The 17,588-nt window shown below is 40.5% G+C and overlaps 1 protein-coding gene across 6 annotated transcripts in view; it reads right to left on the bottom strand.

Moving 5' to 3' along the window:
* Positions 1 to 2,436: 2,436 nt before the first annotated feature.
* The window catches only part of LOC129854095 (diacylglycerol kinase zeta-like), a 128,970-nt gene continuing 113,818 nt past the window's right edge, over positions 2,437 to 17,588 (bottom strand). For all 6 annotated transcript variants that reach the window (XM_055920745.1, XM_055920746.1, XM_055920747.1 and 3 more), the window contains 6 exons: positions 12,118 to 12,152; positions 10,852 to 10,901; positions 10,481 to 10,601; positions 10,147 to 10,183; positions 9,917 to 10,016; positions 2,437 to 8,301 (listed from right to left, as the gene is read on the bottom strand). In XM_055920745.1, coding sequence (XP_055776720.1) covers positions 8,185 to 8,301; positions 9,917 to 10,016; positions 10,147 to 10,183; positions 10,481 to 10,601; positions 10,852 to 10,901; positions 12,118 to 12,152 — 460 coding nt within the window. In that variant the 3' untranslated portion in view covers positions 2,437 to 8,184. The remainder of the gene's footprint in view (positions 8,302 to 9,916; positions 10,017 to 10,146; positions 10,184 to 10,480; positions 10,602 to 10,851; positions 10,902 to 12,117; positions 12,153 to 17,588) is intronic.

Raw genomic sequence — 17,588 nt, 5'->3', positions numbered from 1 at the left:
AGCTGGTAACATTAGGGCCACATTAAATTAACCACCTAGTGACATCACTAACCCACGTGATGATTACGGGTCAAGAGACACCTAACCGCAACCCCTAGTCTAGTGTACTAACTTCTTGATGTTTTATTTTTGTGAATCCCTAGAAGCCTAAATTATTATGTCTCAGTCATTGTTCTAGTCTATTGAAGCTACAAGTATTTTTTTATGCTTGCAAATTAAAAATACATTGATTGCTATATATACCCATATCCATTTCACCACCAGATATTACCACAGAGAAAGGAAAGCAGAATGACGTGCTCAGACTACCTACTATAGACAGATTATATTATTCTATGGTGCCTACAGAATGCTTAGGGATGTATGCATCAGAAATGCAGTGATGTAAAGTACTTAAGTAAAAAATACTTTAAAGTACTACTTATTAAGTAGTTTTTTTTTTTGTATCTGTACTTTACTTTACTATATATATTTTTGACTACTTTTACTTAATCTTTACTACATTCCTAATGAAAGTAATGTATTTTCCCTGACACCCAAAATAATAGCATTTTGAATGCTTAGCAGGACAGGAAAATGGTCCAATTCATGTATTAAGTATATTTAGAACCAAATACTTTTGGACTTTTACTGAAGTAGTATTTTACTTGGTGACTTTTACTTTTACTTGAGTACTCAAGTATGACAATTGGGGACTTTTTCCACCACTCCACAGTAAATGGTATACAGGAGGACAGGAGGGACTGACCAGTCATTAGCCCTATAATTCCTGGCCACCTCTAATTTTGTACCCAGAGAGCTTGTCACACAACAGCTTCCATTAGACAGGGACCCTGGATAAGAGCCATTTATAAACACCAGTGTAAGCCAGAGGAAGCCGGTGGGAGGAGCTATAGGAGGACGGGCTCATTGTAAAGACTGGAATGGAATTGATGGAAGGGTGTCAAACACAAACATATGGAAACCACATGGTTTGACCATTTATTCAATTTCAGCCATATACAATGAGTCCGTCCTCCTGTAGCTCCTCCTACCAGCCTCCTCTGGTGTAAGCAAATGCTCTACCACAAGGCAGAGTAACAGAGTGGTGCCTAGATAGGCTGACAGTGTTTTACAGTAAATAACCACATTTTCAATAACTAGATGACTGTACTGATGAAATACAACTTATACAGTATGTGTCTACATGTTATCTAGTATCGATGTACAGTATATACAAGATGACTCTGTGACCTCGGGCCGTGTGATTGGGTAATCCCAGGAGGGCAGGGGAGGTGTCAGGACCACAATAGCGATCAGACCAGAATCTGAACCGTAGACAGGGACATTTCCAGTTGGCAGTTGGATAGCATGCCAACAATGAGTCAGAGCAAGGAGAAATAAGCTGTTTAATTTCACAAATGGACCAAACTGATAAACACACATCCAATACAACATCACAGTAACTAGTCAGTATCCAATTACATGATTTAATCATTCCAGACGGTGCACTATGAATCAGCTCTGACTTCCATGACTCATCATTTTCAAACACATTGCATGTTGCGACACTGAGACATTTAACTATCATTATTACTTTCCTTCAGACATTCTACAAAAATGGCAGTTTGTCTCACTGGGTTGGACCATCAAGCTTTGCTTACATACCACTCTCTATACGCTGCTCTATCCCTGGGTTTAGGCCTCAGGGAATCTTTGAGGTCTTTATCTCAGTTGTTTATACATTTTGAGCTGGTCTTGCAGCCAGGGATTAGGGAGCTGCGAATGGCCTATGAGGACGGTTTGTTTTTACCAGATCCTTGTAAAAAAAAAAAAAAAATGCTTTACAGGTGTGGGTAGCTTTATGGTTTGCAACAAACGAGGGGAAAATGTGCAGTCTCAAAGGCTTTCAATACTTGCACTGCAATGGCTTTATGTGGTTGTGTGTTCAGGATTGGTCAACTTGTAACCAGTGGCTCATATGAGCCAATGCTGTCATCCAGACAGAGCATGTAACATTGCAAGGCCAAATAAAGGCTCAAGAATAAAATGACGATGCAACATAGTTTGATTTTGATTGTTGTCATGAGTCCATCAAATTAATAGATAGATTAGCTGGCATTTCGTCTTGATAGCCTCTATTTGTGAGGAATAAACATTTGTGTTACATTACAAGTCCTTGGATTTCATCAGTAATTATTGAGGCTGTCTTCCTCAAACACAAGAGGGTACAGTCCCACCGTGACCTTCTAACCCATTTTAAACATTGTGTGTTTGGGACTCCATTCTTATCAGTCAGTGTACAGTGCCAATCATCACCTGTACAGTAGGTCACCTGAGGTAGCTGATAACTATGAATAGGACCTCATACAAATGCAGGGTTATTAAGGAGTGCAATTTTAGTGAAAGGATAAATTAAGTCAAACACTCACAAGAAAGTAATTAGAATAAATACAGTTGTTTAAGTACCATCCTTTATTATTTTTTCCCCCCAAGCAGACAATAACAAACAAAACCAAAAATCAGCCAATAGAAACAAATATACAGATTGATATCGTCAACATTGCACACCAGTCTGTCCATCACGTTTTGGTCACTATTTATATGAAGTTAAAAAAATGGAATAAAGAAAAAAACGATATTGCACAGTCATTTAAATGTTCTATTTATTTATTTGTTTTAATTGTGATACTCTCACACCTGAATTGCACAGCAACTCAAAATAAAGCACAGATAATATACATAAACTACCATTCCTTGTTCTACTGGAGCTCCCTTAAAAATGTCAGAGGCATTTAAGTTGTCTGACCCCATTCAATCACTGAAAGCCCCATGCCTGCATTGCACTCATGCAAAACGAATAAAGTTTTGCATTAATGCAGTTATAACATTGGTAGTTCCACGCTCCTGCCATTCCAAATAGCACTTTCCACTTGTATGTAATTCAACGTCTGGATTTCTACTGAATATAGTACTTTTAAAATAACTGGACATACGGAAATGATGGGAGAGGGTGCTCTTTGCAGTAATTGACAACATGGAAAGTGGGGCCATACCGCATCTTTAAATTAGCATTTAAAATATTATGTTGTGGAATGTGTCATTTCAAATAGAAAATTAATTATTTGGTGATAACACCTATGGGAAGTGTTTTCTTGCACACCCCATAACAGGATAGAGCTCATGACATGAAATAGTGTCGGATAATAATAGCCTTGTATTTTCGGTTCAACGTGAGCTATGGGTAAAGGCACTACACAAAGCTACGGTGACAATGGGAGATGTCAAAATGGTTGAGTTAATGTACAGAAAATTACATGACAACAGCAAAACTCTTTATGGAGCGACGGACTTGTCAAAAAATAGCTTGGGATGTGACAGCAAGTCTCTAGTCCAGATTAAAATCTGTATACTGTAGTACAAGCGCACAAAATTTACTACTGTAAAGCTGAGGTTATTCAACTCAATTTCAAGAGGTAACTTTGTACTACATGCTCCGTTTTGTCTTTCCTCTGCTGTTGTCAAAATATTTTCTGATGAAACTTAAACACCGAAAAAATACTGCTTCAAATCAGAGATCATAGACGATAGATAAGATGCTGTGGAGAGATGCTGTCTTTAGTTTCCAAGGCAACTTTCACCAGGATATCAAATGAGGCATGATTATTAATAAATCCATCGCTCCTTAGATAGTCATGTCAAGATTAATCATGAGCAATCTTACTTTTTCAACAAGTGTCTCTGACTTTTAGAATGTAAAATGTTTGAGCAACGTTTTCTTCTGTACATTTTGGTATGTTCAATTCCAGTGGTAGGTTTGGACATATAGTGCATTCGGAAAGTAATCAGACCCCTTGACTTTTTCCCCATTGTGTTACGTTACAGCCTTATTCTAAAACGGGTTGTATATTTTTTCTCATAAATCTACACACAATACCCCATAATGATAAAGCAAAAACTTTTCATTTTTTATCCTTGCAGATGTATATATATATATATATATATAAAAAAAAAAAAACTTATTTCCATAAGTATTCAGACCCTTTGCTAAGAGACTCGAAATTGAGCTCAGGTGCATCCTGTTTCCATTGATCATTCTTGAGATGTTTCTACATCTTGATTGGAGTCCACCTGTGGTAAAGTTAATTGATTGGACATGATTTGGAAAGGCACACACCTGTCTATATAAGGTCCCACAGTGCATGTCAGAGAGAAAAACAAGCCATGAGGTCGAATTAATTGTCCATAGAGCTCCGAGAAAGGATTGTGTTGAGGCACAGATCTGGGGAAGGGTAGCAAACAATTTCTGCAGCATTGAAGTTCCCCAAGAGACAGTGGCCTCCATCATTCTTAAATGGAAGAAGTTTGAAACCAGCAAGACTCTTCCTAGAGCTGGCCTTGGTCAGGGAGGTGACTAAGAACCCAATGGTCACTCTGACATAGGTCCAGAGTTCCTCTGTGGAGATGGGAGAACTTTCCAGAAGGACAGCCATCTCTGCAGCACTCCACCAATCAGGCCTTTATGGTAGAGTGGACAGATGGAAGCCACCCCTCAGTAAAAGGCACATGACAGCCCACTTGGAGTTTTCCAAAAGGCACCGAAAGGACTCAGACCATGAGAAACAAGATTTTCTGGTCTGATGAAACCAAGATTGAACTCTTTGGCCTGAATACCAAGTGTCACGTCTGGAGGAAACCTGGCACCATCCCTATGGCAAAGCATGGTGGTGGCAGCATCATGCTGTGGGGATGTTTTTCAGCAGCAGGGACTAGGAGACTAATCAGGATTGAGGGAAAGATGAACGGAGCAAAGTACAGAGAGATCCTTGATGAAAACCTGCTCTAGAGTGCTCAGGACCTCAGACTGGGGCGAAGGTTCACATTCCAACAGGACAACGATCCTAAGTACACAGCCAAGACATCGCGGGAGTGGCTGTGGGACCAGTCTCTGAATGTCTTGAGTGGACCAGCCAGAGTCAAGACCTGAACCCGATCGAACATCTCTGGAGAGACCTGAAAACAGCTGTGCAGCGACGTTCCCCATCCAAACTGACAGAGCTTGAGAGGATCTGCAGAGAAGAACGGGAGAAACTCCCCAAATACAGGTGTACCAAGCTTGTAGCGGCATACCCAATAAGACTTGAGGCTGTAATCACTGCCAAAGGTTCTTCAACAAAGTACTGAGTAAAGGGTCTGAATACTTATGTAAATGTGATACTTGCTTTGTCATTATGGGGCATTGTGTGGAGATTGATGAGGGAAAAAAACTGTTTAACCCATTTTAGAATAAGGCCATAACGTAACAACATTTGGAAAAAGTCAAGGGGTCTGAATACTTTCCGAAAGCACTGTATATGTTCATTAGAAATCTGACCATTTCATAATTGATTCAATATTGTTGACAAGTCGTCATTTTAAATAAATAAAAAAATCTTAAATCGACTTACCTGTATAAGTAAAAAAAAGAAGAAAGAATACAAAAATAAAATAAAAGACATTTACAAGAATGTATTCTTTTGTGTTTTGTGGCACAATTCATCTCATCGAGGAAAGATCATGCAAGGCCTCCATAAGAGTCTGTCAAATCAACGATAACATGCACTGTGCATACTACATAATCAGGATCGCCAATGGTATGAGACTGAAAACTGATTTAGAAAACCTCTGATAAATGTGAATATCCTAATGCTGTTTTAATCTCCATTTCCATTGGAAATGGACAAATATATACTGTAAGTTGGGAAAAACCCTGTTATAAATGATCCCACAGTGTACTTTCCAAGATCACAGTGAACTACAGTTGTTTAACTGGGATCCTCAAATACATAAAACATAGAAAATAGTGCAGGTAGATAGGCTTCAATAAAAACCTGATGTTAATATACATCCAAATTATATAAATCCATGTCAGTCTCTGAACAGGAGGATATATGTTACATAACCTGATCAAATATGCACCTCTTTCAGTATGCAGTATAATCATAAATGCCTCAAATGATGATATCCAATCTTCTCAGCCTCAAGGCTAACATAATATTTCAGTTATAGTGAAGTCAACTAAATGGGGGCCTACTGTCTTCATTATTGAAAATGAAAATACTGACAATCAGTGTGACCATGAAACAAAATAGTGCAGTTTGAGGCTGTGTGGCGGAGAGTGATGCGGGTGCTGAAGATGGGGGTGTGAGCAGGTGGGTCTGGGCAGGGGTGATGTTATGGATGTTTGTGTGCGTCTGTGTGTTGTCGTTTCGTATGTGTATGTTTTCTATTGTTAAAAATTCAATAAAAAAAAAGTGTACCCCCAAAAAATGGATGTGGGAACATATGATTATGTATGAAGTGTAATAACCGATGTAGAACTAAACAATTAATTTACTTTTCATAATCAAATAAAAAATATGTTGTTATCTTCAGTCTGGCATTAGAAACACTAGAGGCCTTTCACTGACAACACATTTACTATCACAGAAGCTGATTCAGTGCTCCATTTCTTCATGTATCTGGCCATAATAGAGAACAGCAATGATTTACAATGAAATGCATCTTAGTAGGCATGATGGATTGTTTAAAGGTCAAAACTAGAAACTTTTGACAACAAATAGAATCCAGCAAAAATGTGCATATGAAATAGTGTACCTTGTTAACGTGTTTACAAGTATGTTTTACAAGTATGTTTAGCGATTAAATCATTTAAAGAAAACATCGAGAGAAACAACTAATTTCAATCTGACAAAATACAGTTACTGTGGCTCTACATTAAACTAGTTAGCTAGTTATACAGTAGGATAGCTTTTGGAATGAGACCAATTCCTTCCCCTACACAAATGTAACATGAACACCATCACAGGTCTTTATAACTTAAGTTTGATTCTATTTCTGTTTTAAATGACCAGCCATATTTTAACAGAGATTATAACTATTGAAAATAAATAGCAACCTCAAATTGATGGTTATTATTTAGACAAATTATAATTTTTTTATGTAAAAAAAACAACAACAAACACTTTGTAAATTTACAACCCAAACCGTTGGAACATTTTTGAGTTCGCTGAACATAATCGGTAAAAAAAAACGTTGAGGTGAATAAATACGTCTTTGACTTCTGTAACAATACGAGAGAAGAAATGCTTTGTAGTTCTGAAACAAATACATATAAAACGCACATTTTATAGTAAATAATGACCAAACACAAAACTGTTAAATTTATAATATGTACAAATTATATAAACATCAATCTGCTTAAAAATGCTATAAAAATACACCATGACTTAATTAAGTACATTAAATACAAACGAATCAGCCAACAAAATAAGAAAATCAAGGCAATTGGAGCTGCAGTGCATAAACTGCTTGAACACAGAGCTACTACGATAAGTGTACAGTACCAAATATCCTTATTAACACTTTAAGAAATAAAATAAACATTTGCCAAGTGATCATAAAGTAGAACAACATTGATGTATTCAATTCAAATCGTTTGGTAATGAGAAAAGTGTTACGTAAAAAATCCCCCACTTTCGTGGATAGTTTTATCCCATTACACTGCATTATGGGTGGACAAATCAGTCAACAAATAAAAAATAAAGAAATCAACAGCAGTACTATAAACAAATAAAAACGTCATCAAAATAATGACATTTTTGGTAGCCTTAAAGACAGCTGGCCTACAGATCAGAGTGTTAATACCCTTTTGAACCCTCATTGTGATCCGTACGGTTGAAACGCTCATGCTGCTTTTATAAACACCGAGAGATACAGCTCCATCGGAGCGTATAATAATACAATTACCTAGACATTCAATTAGCCAGGCCCCTGTCCTAAAACCTTGGAGCACAATTCTCTACATAACCATTTCAACATTCAGTCTAGGTGGATCGCAAGCGCAACACAAGCTGGGGGGAAAAATGAAACAGAAGAACCATCTCTTCCAAGCGTTCCGACACAAAACATCCGCTTTTTTTTGGGGGGGGGGGGGGGGGGGGGGCAGTGCAATAATCAAGTCCACTGGTCACAATCATCTCACATGGTGGATCTGACGAGTCTCTCATCTGGTAGAACTCCAACCAACTCCCTGGCAGGAGAATACAACACTGGCTACCTTTTGACCGTCTTCTCCGGCGAGTTTACTTTTTTTTTTTTTAGCTAAAGTAGGTTTGGCACAGGGTTAGGTGATAGGGAAGTGGTGCTGGAGGTCAAGGAGCAGAGTCACACGGCTGTCTCCTGGTCCTCTCTCTGGATCATCTGGTAGTGCTGCCGGTTCTCCAGGTAGGCAGCCAGCTCTGCATCCTTGGCCTTCTCTGCACGATGCTTTGGTGTGTCACCCTGCAGCACAAGAGAGGCAACTTGCTCAACATAAAAGACTGCAATGAAGAACCCAACTTTAATTAAGGCAGCATCTATTTCTCCTGAGGTCTGAACATTAAGCCGCAGAGTCAAAGATCAGTCTGCAATTATTTTTGAGATGTAGGAATCATTTGTATTAAGATTTCATCATGGTTTAGATTTAATATTTCCAGTTATGAATATAACAGTGAATATGCACCAAATGTCGGTGTGCAAAAGAAAATCTAGAATGTTTTTTAGATTCAATAAAGGTTTTCTGATTCATCCCAGAGCTCTTGTACCATTTAAGATTTCACAAAATCAATTATTTCTAAGTGCTTGTTTTTTTAAGCGCTGAGCCCAACAAAACTCATAAGAGAGAAAGAAGAGAGAAGAGAGAGCAGAGAACATGGTGAGAGGGTGAGACAAAAAGACAGGAAAAGTAATTGTTAAGATATGCTGACATCTCAAGGCCAAGAGTGAATGTACTGTGAGTGAGAAAGACCGACAGGCAGAAAGGATGGCAGGATGAAGAGACGGCGGAGAGGAAAGAAAGCCAGGCTGAACTGCATCCCAAGGCCACAGGGTATGAATCAGACTTGCCCCAAATCCTGCAAGATTACATTTTTCATCATTGCTTATACTCACTGCTAGCTCACTGAGGGCAGAGAGAGAGAGGGGGGGGGGGGGGGGTACAGGATAGAGGGAGGTTGCTGAGTTGCTGAATGTCATGGGAATGTTTCATTTTGAGGAGAGCTACAGTACCAGAGTACGTTCAATGCATGATAGAACTGACTGGCCAGGACTACAATCCTCCCTAGTGACACCTCAAGGATTCTGTCAGTCGCTTACAGTACGAGAGAGACTACACTGAAGACACACCATTTGTCAGTGAGATTTTGTACAACAAAATTCTTCAAGCCTTGACATGAGAATCAAGAAATCTTAAATGTGGTAAAGTCTAAGCCTTCCAGGACAGAAATCAGAGATAAAAAACATTTGTGGGGTCTTCAGAAGGAGGATGCGTGTGAAATACTGTAGTAAAAAATGTAAGCCTTATGCTCCAACTGCTTTCCACACACTGAAACAAATGTATCCAATTGGCTATCTCTGCAGGAGAGGGTAAACACATAAGACATTTTATGATGGAGCCACTTGGGAGGTAAGTACTTTAATTGACTTTGCAGACATCTGGCAAGTTTGGTTCAGAGGGGACGTGTAGGGCACCGCTGTAATGCTCCCTCACCCGGTGTATAATTAGCTTGTCATAAGAAAGACGAGCTAATTTTCCTTCTGGATGATGATTAGGCCATTCTATACCCACCACTTATCCATTTGACATTTTAGTAATTTAGCAGACGCTCTTATCCAGAGCAACTTACAAGAGCAATTAGGGTTAAGTACATTGCTCAAGGGCACAACGGCAGATTTTTCACCTAGTCAGGTCGGGGACTTGAACCAGCGACCTTTCGGGCCCAATGCTCTTAACCGCTAGGCTACCTGCCGCCCTATCCACTGTATAAAACCCTTCTCAGGGGTAACCTATGCATCAACTTGGCTTATTTTGGCCAAATAAAGAGTAAAGCAATGAGGGAAGAGGGAGCGTTGCTCTCACCTGTAAGTCTGTCTTCATGAGGGATGCCCCTGCCTCTACCAGGTAGTGACAGATAGTCCTCTGACACAGTGACGCTGCTTTGTGCAACACTGTCTCCCCACTGAGACCGAGAGAGATGAAGACAGAGTAGATCCAATGAGTGTAACTTTCTATTTAAAAAAACGTTAACTAGATACATCACACAGAATGTGTGTAAAATGAGCATTTCAAAATCCATGTCTTAAACTTACTTTTCTTTTTCTGTTACATCCAGGATATCTGTGGGTGCTGTTTTTTGGGAGGGGGCAGGGGAAAGAGACATTTCAAAGCATATCCCTAAACCAATTACAATGCTCCAAGGTAGAGGTCTACCGATTAGGATTTTTCAACGCCGATACCGATTAAATCGGACGATTTTATTTATTTATTTGTAATAATGACAATTACAACAATACTGAATGAACACTTATTTTAACTTAATATAATACATCAATAAAATCAATTTAGCCTCAAATAAATAATGAAAGGGAGAGGTCCTACCCACATACTTTAATAGAACACATATATGTATCGCCTTGTCCCTACCATTGTCCAGGATGTATTTGACAGTGTCCTTGCTACCAGTGTCCACAGCATAGTGGAGCAGGGTGCATCCTGAGGGGTCCTGCAGTGACAGGTCGGCTCCCAGTTTGTGCAGCTCCTTCAGCTGGGAGAAGAGGGCACATTGTTATGTCTGGAGGCGTGGGGAAAGTGACCGCATGTCTCGAGGAATGGGGGAATAGACTGCATTTTTATTCCTAGCCGACTAGAGAAATGCTTACCCTGAGGTAAAGTCATGACAGAAGTGATCATCATTCCCTTGTTGAATGTATCAATTAGTGAGCCTACATTCGCTATACAGTATATAGACCTATATGCAGTGAGCATATCCACTGGCCACTGTGGCTGCCACTCACCTTCAGATGGTCCTTGCTCTTCACACATTCAATCAACACTTCTGGTGATACTGGAAATAATGAGAAATATGTGTACAGTAAGAGGGTAGAGATATGAGAGGAGGCTATAGATTCAGTAGTCATAACAATAGCAGACCATAATACATGACAGTGTCCTTTGGGGAAAGATCTGAGCAGAGTGCCAGTGTTCATTAATAGTTCTTTATGGGGCACTTGCTCGTTTTGTTTTAGTACTATCTGTACTATCTATCTTACGTAAGACTGACAGTCTTGGGAAAGGAACCTCAAACTGAATTGACGCGCAAAAACATCAGTCTATTTACTCAGCTAACATGGACAGTAATGAGAGCAACATGCAGGTTGATGCCTTCAGTACAAACCCAGTATTTAAACACTGGATCATGAAAGGTTTTAAATTAACACAGATAATCACATTAGCGGCTGTTGAGTTCTTGGGTTCAGTCTCAATACGGCAAATCCTTGTTCAAAGCACCAAAATGCCCTTTGTAGATTATTCACCCTAATCCACCCATCTGCATGTTTTCCGTCGAGGCGGGAAAACAGTCAACTCAAAATTCCCCACAGCATTCTCCCAAATCTCAGTTAGCCAGCTCTGCAAGTCAAACAGTTGCTACCACGACGTCTGTGTCTGAAGATATGCTCGAGACTCCTGCTGTCAGAGCTGAACAACCAGAATTAAAAAAGGGGCTGCTACTGGAAATATATATGTATATTTATTTTAAGAAAACAACTCGAGAGATGCCAAGTCAGGTCTTGAGAATATATCCCGACTGGACTCAAGCCAGAATCTTTGAGGGATGGACTTGAACGCTAATGTTTCGTGTGAATTTTAATAACCCTTCCCCGCAGCACTCTAGTTCAAATGCCGTGAAATGCATATCTTAAGTGCCAAGAATATTTTTTTCGGGGGGGGGGGGGCCCTTTGCATGATGGCAAGTGAACTTGCGGGGGCTTGTTCAAGCAGGGCCACAAAGGCTAAGAAGTTTTTTAGCCACCTCTTGAATCCAACTCAAATAAACACCAGGCTCTAATCGTTCGACATTGTCATTATTCATAGTGAAACTTAATTCTGACAGGAATTAGCTGGCGGTGGATATCAGTTTCTTAAACCTCGATTTTTCAAAACATCAAGCACGAGAGCAAAACAGTTGTGGGCACCGATTGGCCCACATCCACTTGCTGCCAAGTTAACTGCGTCAATTTATAATCACCTAGTGTTAACAATTCAAAGTGTGTTTGTTTTACCTTTGTCTGTATTGCACAGTGTATTCTTCTCCGACCTGGGGGAGATCGAGAACAGGACACAATTAAAGGAATATAAAACAGTTAACTTCTCAGTCTACAAAACAAATGCATGCAAAGCCCACCTCTCTGCACCCCTTGGGTTTTCATAGGAAACATCCATGACAGGAAAAAAACTAAAACAAACCAAATCCACAAAACAAAATGTCCCACAAAAAGACTTACTTCGGTTGCATGGATTTGGTGTTGGTTCAGAGGAGAGATGGTGGGGTTAATTAGACAGTCCCTTGACAGTCCCCTGTTTTTCCAGGCGTCCCTTGCCTACCAACTAGCCCAAGGTAAAAGATTCTAATACGTGTGTTTGCAGCCAAAAGAGCTCCCCCTCCCTCCCTCTCCTCCATTCTGTTTTAGCCAAACACACACACGCACACAGAGCTGTGTCAGTAAGGCAGTGTGAGTGGACGGAGAGGCAGCTCTTAGGCCTCCCTGCTGTCACTCCAGGTTATGTTACTGTCTGATCCTGGCTGGGCTGTCTGTTTGCCGGAAGCCAAATCCCCCACACACTAATCCACTGAGAACTGACACAAGACTGTAACATCAAACGCACACAGGCAGGAACAGTGAATCCGAGACTGACTGTCTGAGGAGCAGGCCCTGTACTGACCAGACAGATTATCCTACTGACTTCCTGGTCAACCCCACCTCTCTCAGGCTGGGCTAAAGACTGGTTCTTCATCTTTGTTATTAGCACAGAGCAGAAGCGGTAAACAATAATTGGTATGAAAGGTGTGAATATATAAAGATTATTAGAGGGTCAGAGACCATTGATATCTTCAGTGATATTGTTACCAAACATGCCCCCGTAAAGAAAATGAGAATGAAAAACAGGTTCAGCCCCTGGTTCGACAATGATCTTGCAGAGTTACATGCAAATGCATACTCACGCTGACTGGCTCTCATTCAGGCAAATGAGAAAAAAGTGCACTCAGGCTATCCGGAAGGCCAAAGTTAGTTACTTTAAAGAGCAGTTCTCTCTCTCTCTCGCAGTGGGTCTAACTCCAAGACGTTATTGAAAACGGTTAAAGACCTGGAGAATAAACCCTCCTTCTCAAAGCTGCCCATGTGATGTGGTTGTTACTGAAAAGAAACACATGGCTGAGCTTTTTAATCACCACTTCATTAAGTCAGGATTCCTATTTGACTCAGCCATGCCTCCTTGCCCGTCCAACATTTCCTCATCTCCCAACGCTTCTAATGTGACAAGCCAAAATGCTATTCCCTGTTTTTCCCCCTGCCCCGCAACAAAGTTTCTCCCTGCAGGCGGTCACTGTGTCCGAGGTGCTAAAGGAGCTTCTTAAACTTGACCCCAAAAAAACATCTGGGTCAGATGGTTTAGACCCTTTCTTCTTTAAGGTTGCTGCCCCTATAATGCCAAGCCTATCTCTGACCTTTTTAACCTGTCTCTTCTCTCTGGTGAGGTTCCCATTGCTTGGAAGGCAGCCACGGTTTGTCCTTTATTTAAAGGGGGAGATCAAGCTGATCCTAACTGTTACAGGCCTATTTATAGTTTGCCCTGTTTATCAAAAGTGTTGGAAAAACTTGTCAATAATCAACTGACTGGCTTTCATGATATCTATAGTATTCTCTCTGGTATACAATCTGGTTTCCGCTCAGGTTATGGATGTGTCACTGCAACCTTAAAAGGTCCTCAATGATGTCACCATTGCCCTTGATTTTCAGCAATGTTGTGCTGCTATTTTAATTTACTTGGCCAAAGCTTTTGACCATTCCATTCTTGTGGGCCGGCTAAGGAGTATTGGTGTCTCTGAGGGGTCTTTGGCCTAGTTTGCTAACTACCTCTCTCAAAGAGTGCAGTGTATAATGTCAGAACATCTGCTGTCTCAGCCCCTGCCTGCCACCAAGGGTGTACCCCAAGGCTCGATCCTAGGCCCAACGCTCTTCTCAATATACATCAACTACATAGCTCAGGCAGTAGGAAGCTCTCTCTCATCCATGTATATGCAGATTATACAGTCTTATACTCAGCTGGCCCCTCCAAGGATTTTGGGTTAAACTCTCTTCAACAACGCTTTCTTACTGTCCAACAAGCTTTATCTGCCTTGTTCCGAACACCTCCAAAACAAAGGTCATGTGGTTTGGTAAGAAGAATGCCCCTCTCCCCACAGGTGTGAATACTAATTCTGAGGGTTTAGAGCTTGAGGTAGTCACCTTATACAAGTACTTGGGAGTATGGCTAGACGGTACACTCCTTCTCTCAGCACATATCAAAGCTGCTGGCGAAGGTTAAATCTAGACTTGGTTTCCTTTATCGTAATCGCTCCTCTTTCACCCGAGCTGCCAAACTAACCCTGATTCATATGACCATCCCACCCATGCTAGATTTTGGAGACGTAATTTATAGATCGACAGGTATGCTCTCAAGCGGCTAGATGTTCTTTACCATTCGGCCATCAGATTTGCCAACACTGCTCCTTATAGGAAACATCACTGCACTCTATACTCCTCTGTAAACTGGTAATCTCTGTATACCCGTCGCAAGACCCACTGGTTGATGCTTATTTATAAAACCCTCTTAGGCCTCACTCCCCCCTATCTGAGATATCTACTGCGGCTCTCATCCTCCACATACAACACCCATTTTGCCAGTCACATTCCGGTAAAGGTCCCCTTGTTCACTCGTCTTTTCAGTGTGCTGCCGCTTAGCGACTGGAATGAGCTGCAACAAATACTCAAACTGGACAGTTTTATCTAAATTTCGTCATTCAAAGACTCCATAATGGACACTCTTCCTGACAGTTGTGGCCGCTTTGCTTGTTGTCTCTACCCTCTTGCCCTTTGTGCTGTTGTCTGTGCCCGATAACGTTTGTACCATGTTTTGTGCTGCTACCATGTTGTGTAGCTGCCATGTTGTGTTGCTACCATGTTGTTGTCATGTCTTGCTACCATGCTATGTTGTTGTCTTAGGTCTATCTTTGTGTAGTGTTGTCTCTCTTGTTGTGATGTGTGTTTTGTTCTATATTTTTTATTTACATTTATTTTTAATCCCAGCCCCATCCCCGCAGGAGGCCTTTTGCCTTTTGGTAGGCCGTCATTGTAGATAACAACTGACTTGCCTAGTTAAATAAAGGTTAAATAAATCAAATAAATTGTATTCATTGCGAATAAAAAAGCCCTGCCTAAATAGATACTATACTGGTCATGAAGATGTTGTACCACTTGCTCTGAGTGGCCATCTACCAGCATTAATGGCCAAACAAGCATTTAGTAAAGCCATATCGATATTAAAAGATTAAGACATTTGGGTGAATAAATAAAGCATTATTACAATCTTACAAAACAAACCCATCTTGATTTTCAGGTGGAATACAGCTGTATGTGTACTAGTTTGGTTTGGGAAAATGGTAGTGAATTAGAAGGAAAAATCCTCATCAGACAGAGTATACGCTTTTAGAAACCGTCTGAAAATTCCTGTTCCTGGAAAGCTACCCTCGTGTAGGTTTTCGTCCCAGCCCAGTTGTAACTAACCTGATTCAGGTGATCAACCAGCTAAATATTAGAATCAGGTGCGTTAGATTAGGGTTGGAGTGAAAACCTACAGGACTGTAGCTCTCCAGGAACAGAGTTGGAGAGACCTGGTCTAACCTGTTGGAAACCTTGATCAGTACAATCACCTGGACTTGAAAAACAATACAATTAGACTCAACAGAGCAGATGCTTGATGTGCAAAGCAACACATTCTGATCATGGTAAATCTGAGGAGAAAATAATCCCTGTAACAAGTCTTTCCCCAAGGTCTGGAAGTCCTATATATCTGTGGGTTACTAATGGGCCTGCTTTCCCCTGATAGAGGTAATTAAACCACACATCAGCCCAGGAGTCTCTCACAACTACCCAGTCTGTCTCCATCCACCCCTCACTACAGTCTCACTCCCTAGATAAAACTTTGATCAAAGACGTTGAGCGTCTTGTCAAAGTTCCATATTTAAAACTCTTGACAAAAGGCAGCTGGCTTCCTGTCAGCTGTTTTCTAGCACACGTCATTGGTAGGGCTGGGAATTTCCCCCCATCACTAGTTATTAGGCTGGTTGACTGTGGAGGAGGCAGACGCTAGCAAGAAAAAGTGGTAGCTATGGGGGTCCAGTGTTCATAAGCTCAGGGGATCATAAAGTAAGCTCCTCATGAAGGCAACAGCTATCGTGCCACATTCGATGAAAGAGAGAGCGCCAGCCATGTGGTATTTACAGTTGAAGTCGGAAGTTTACATACACTTAGGTTGGAGTCATTAAAACTCCTTTTTCAAACACTCCACAAGTTTCCTGTTAACAAACTATAGTTTTGGCAAGTCGTTTAGGACATCTACTTTGTGCATAACACAAGTAATTTTTCCAACAATTGTTTACAGACAGATTTTTTCACTTATAATTCACTGTATCACAATTACAGTTGGTCAGAAGTTTACATACACTAAGTTGACTGTGCCTTTAACCTCTTTGGGCTGCAGGGGCAGTATTGAGTAGCTTGGATAAAAGGTGCCCATTTCAAACGGCCTCGTACTCAATTCTTGCTCGTACAATATGCATATTATTATTACTATTGGATAGAAAACACTCTCTAGTTTCTAAAACGTTTGAATTATATCTGTGAGTAAAACAAAACTCATTTTGCAGCAAACTTCCTGACAGAAAGTGGAAAATCTGAAATCGATGCTCTGTTCTAGGGCCTGCCTATAAATGTGCTTGATATTTATTAGTATACATGCACTTTATACGCCTTCCACTAGGTGTCAACAGGCAGTGAGAGAAGAAATGGAGTGTATAACATGATCTGAGGTCGAATAAAAGCTCTTGGCATGACGTGACCCCAATTTCCTGTTTTCTGGAACGCGCGAGAAGTGACCTGGTATTGCCTTCTGTAAAGCTGTCGTTATAGACGACTAATATCTCCGGCTTTGATTTTATTTGATACATGTGACAATATCATCGTAAAGTATGTTTTTTCAATATAGTTTTATTAGATTACTGAAATTTTTTCAGGACGTTAGGCGTGTTACTTTGTCTGCGTATGTTCAGGAAGGAGAGCTTCGCACCACTTTGCTAGCTTTCCGTGCTAATTGACTGGAGAAGAGGACATTCTAAATCCAAACAACGATTGTTCTGGACAAAGGACCCCTTGTACAACATTCTGTAGGAAGATCATCAAAAGTAGGACCCATTTTATGATGCTATTTCATATATCTGTCGACCATGTGAACTAGTAGTTTGCTCCCAGATTTTGGGCACGCTCTCGCCATAACGTAAACTGCATATCGTAATGAAGTTATTTTTAGAATTCTAACACGGCGATTGCATTAAGAACTAGTGTATCTATCATTTCCTATACAACATGTATTTTTTAGTAATGTTTATGAATAGTTATTTGGTCAGAATATGTGAGTGTCAGAAAAATATCCGGAC

Source organism: Salvelinus fontinalis, chromosome 4, assembly GCF_029448725.1.
Source record: "Salvelinus fontinalis isolate EN_2023a chromosome 4, ASM2944872v1, whole genome shotgun sequence".
NCBI lineage: Eukaryota > Metazoa > Chordata > Actinopteri > Salmoniformes > Salmonidae > Salvelinus > Salvelinus fontinalis.
The sequence above is the reverse complement of the archived record's forward strand: the minus strand, read 5'-3'. Positions and strand labels throughout refer to the sequence as shown.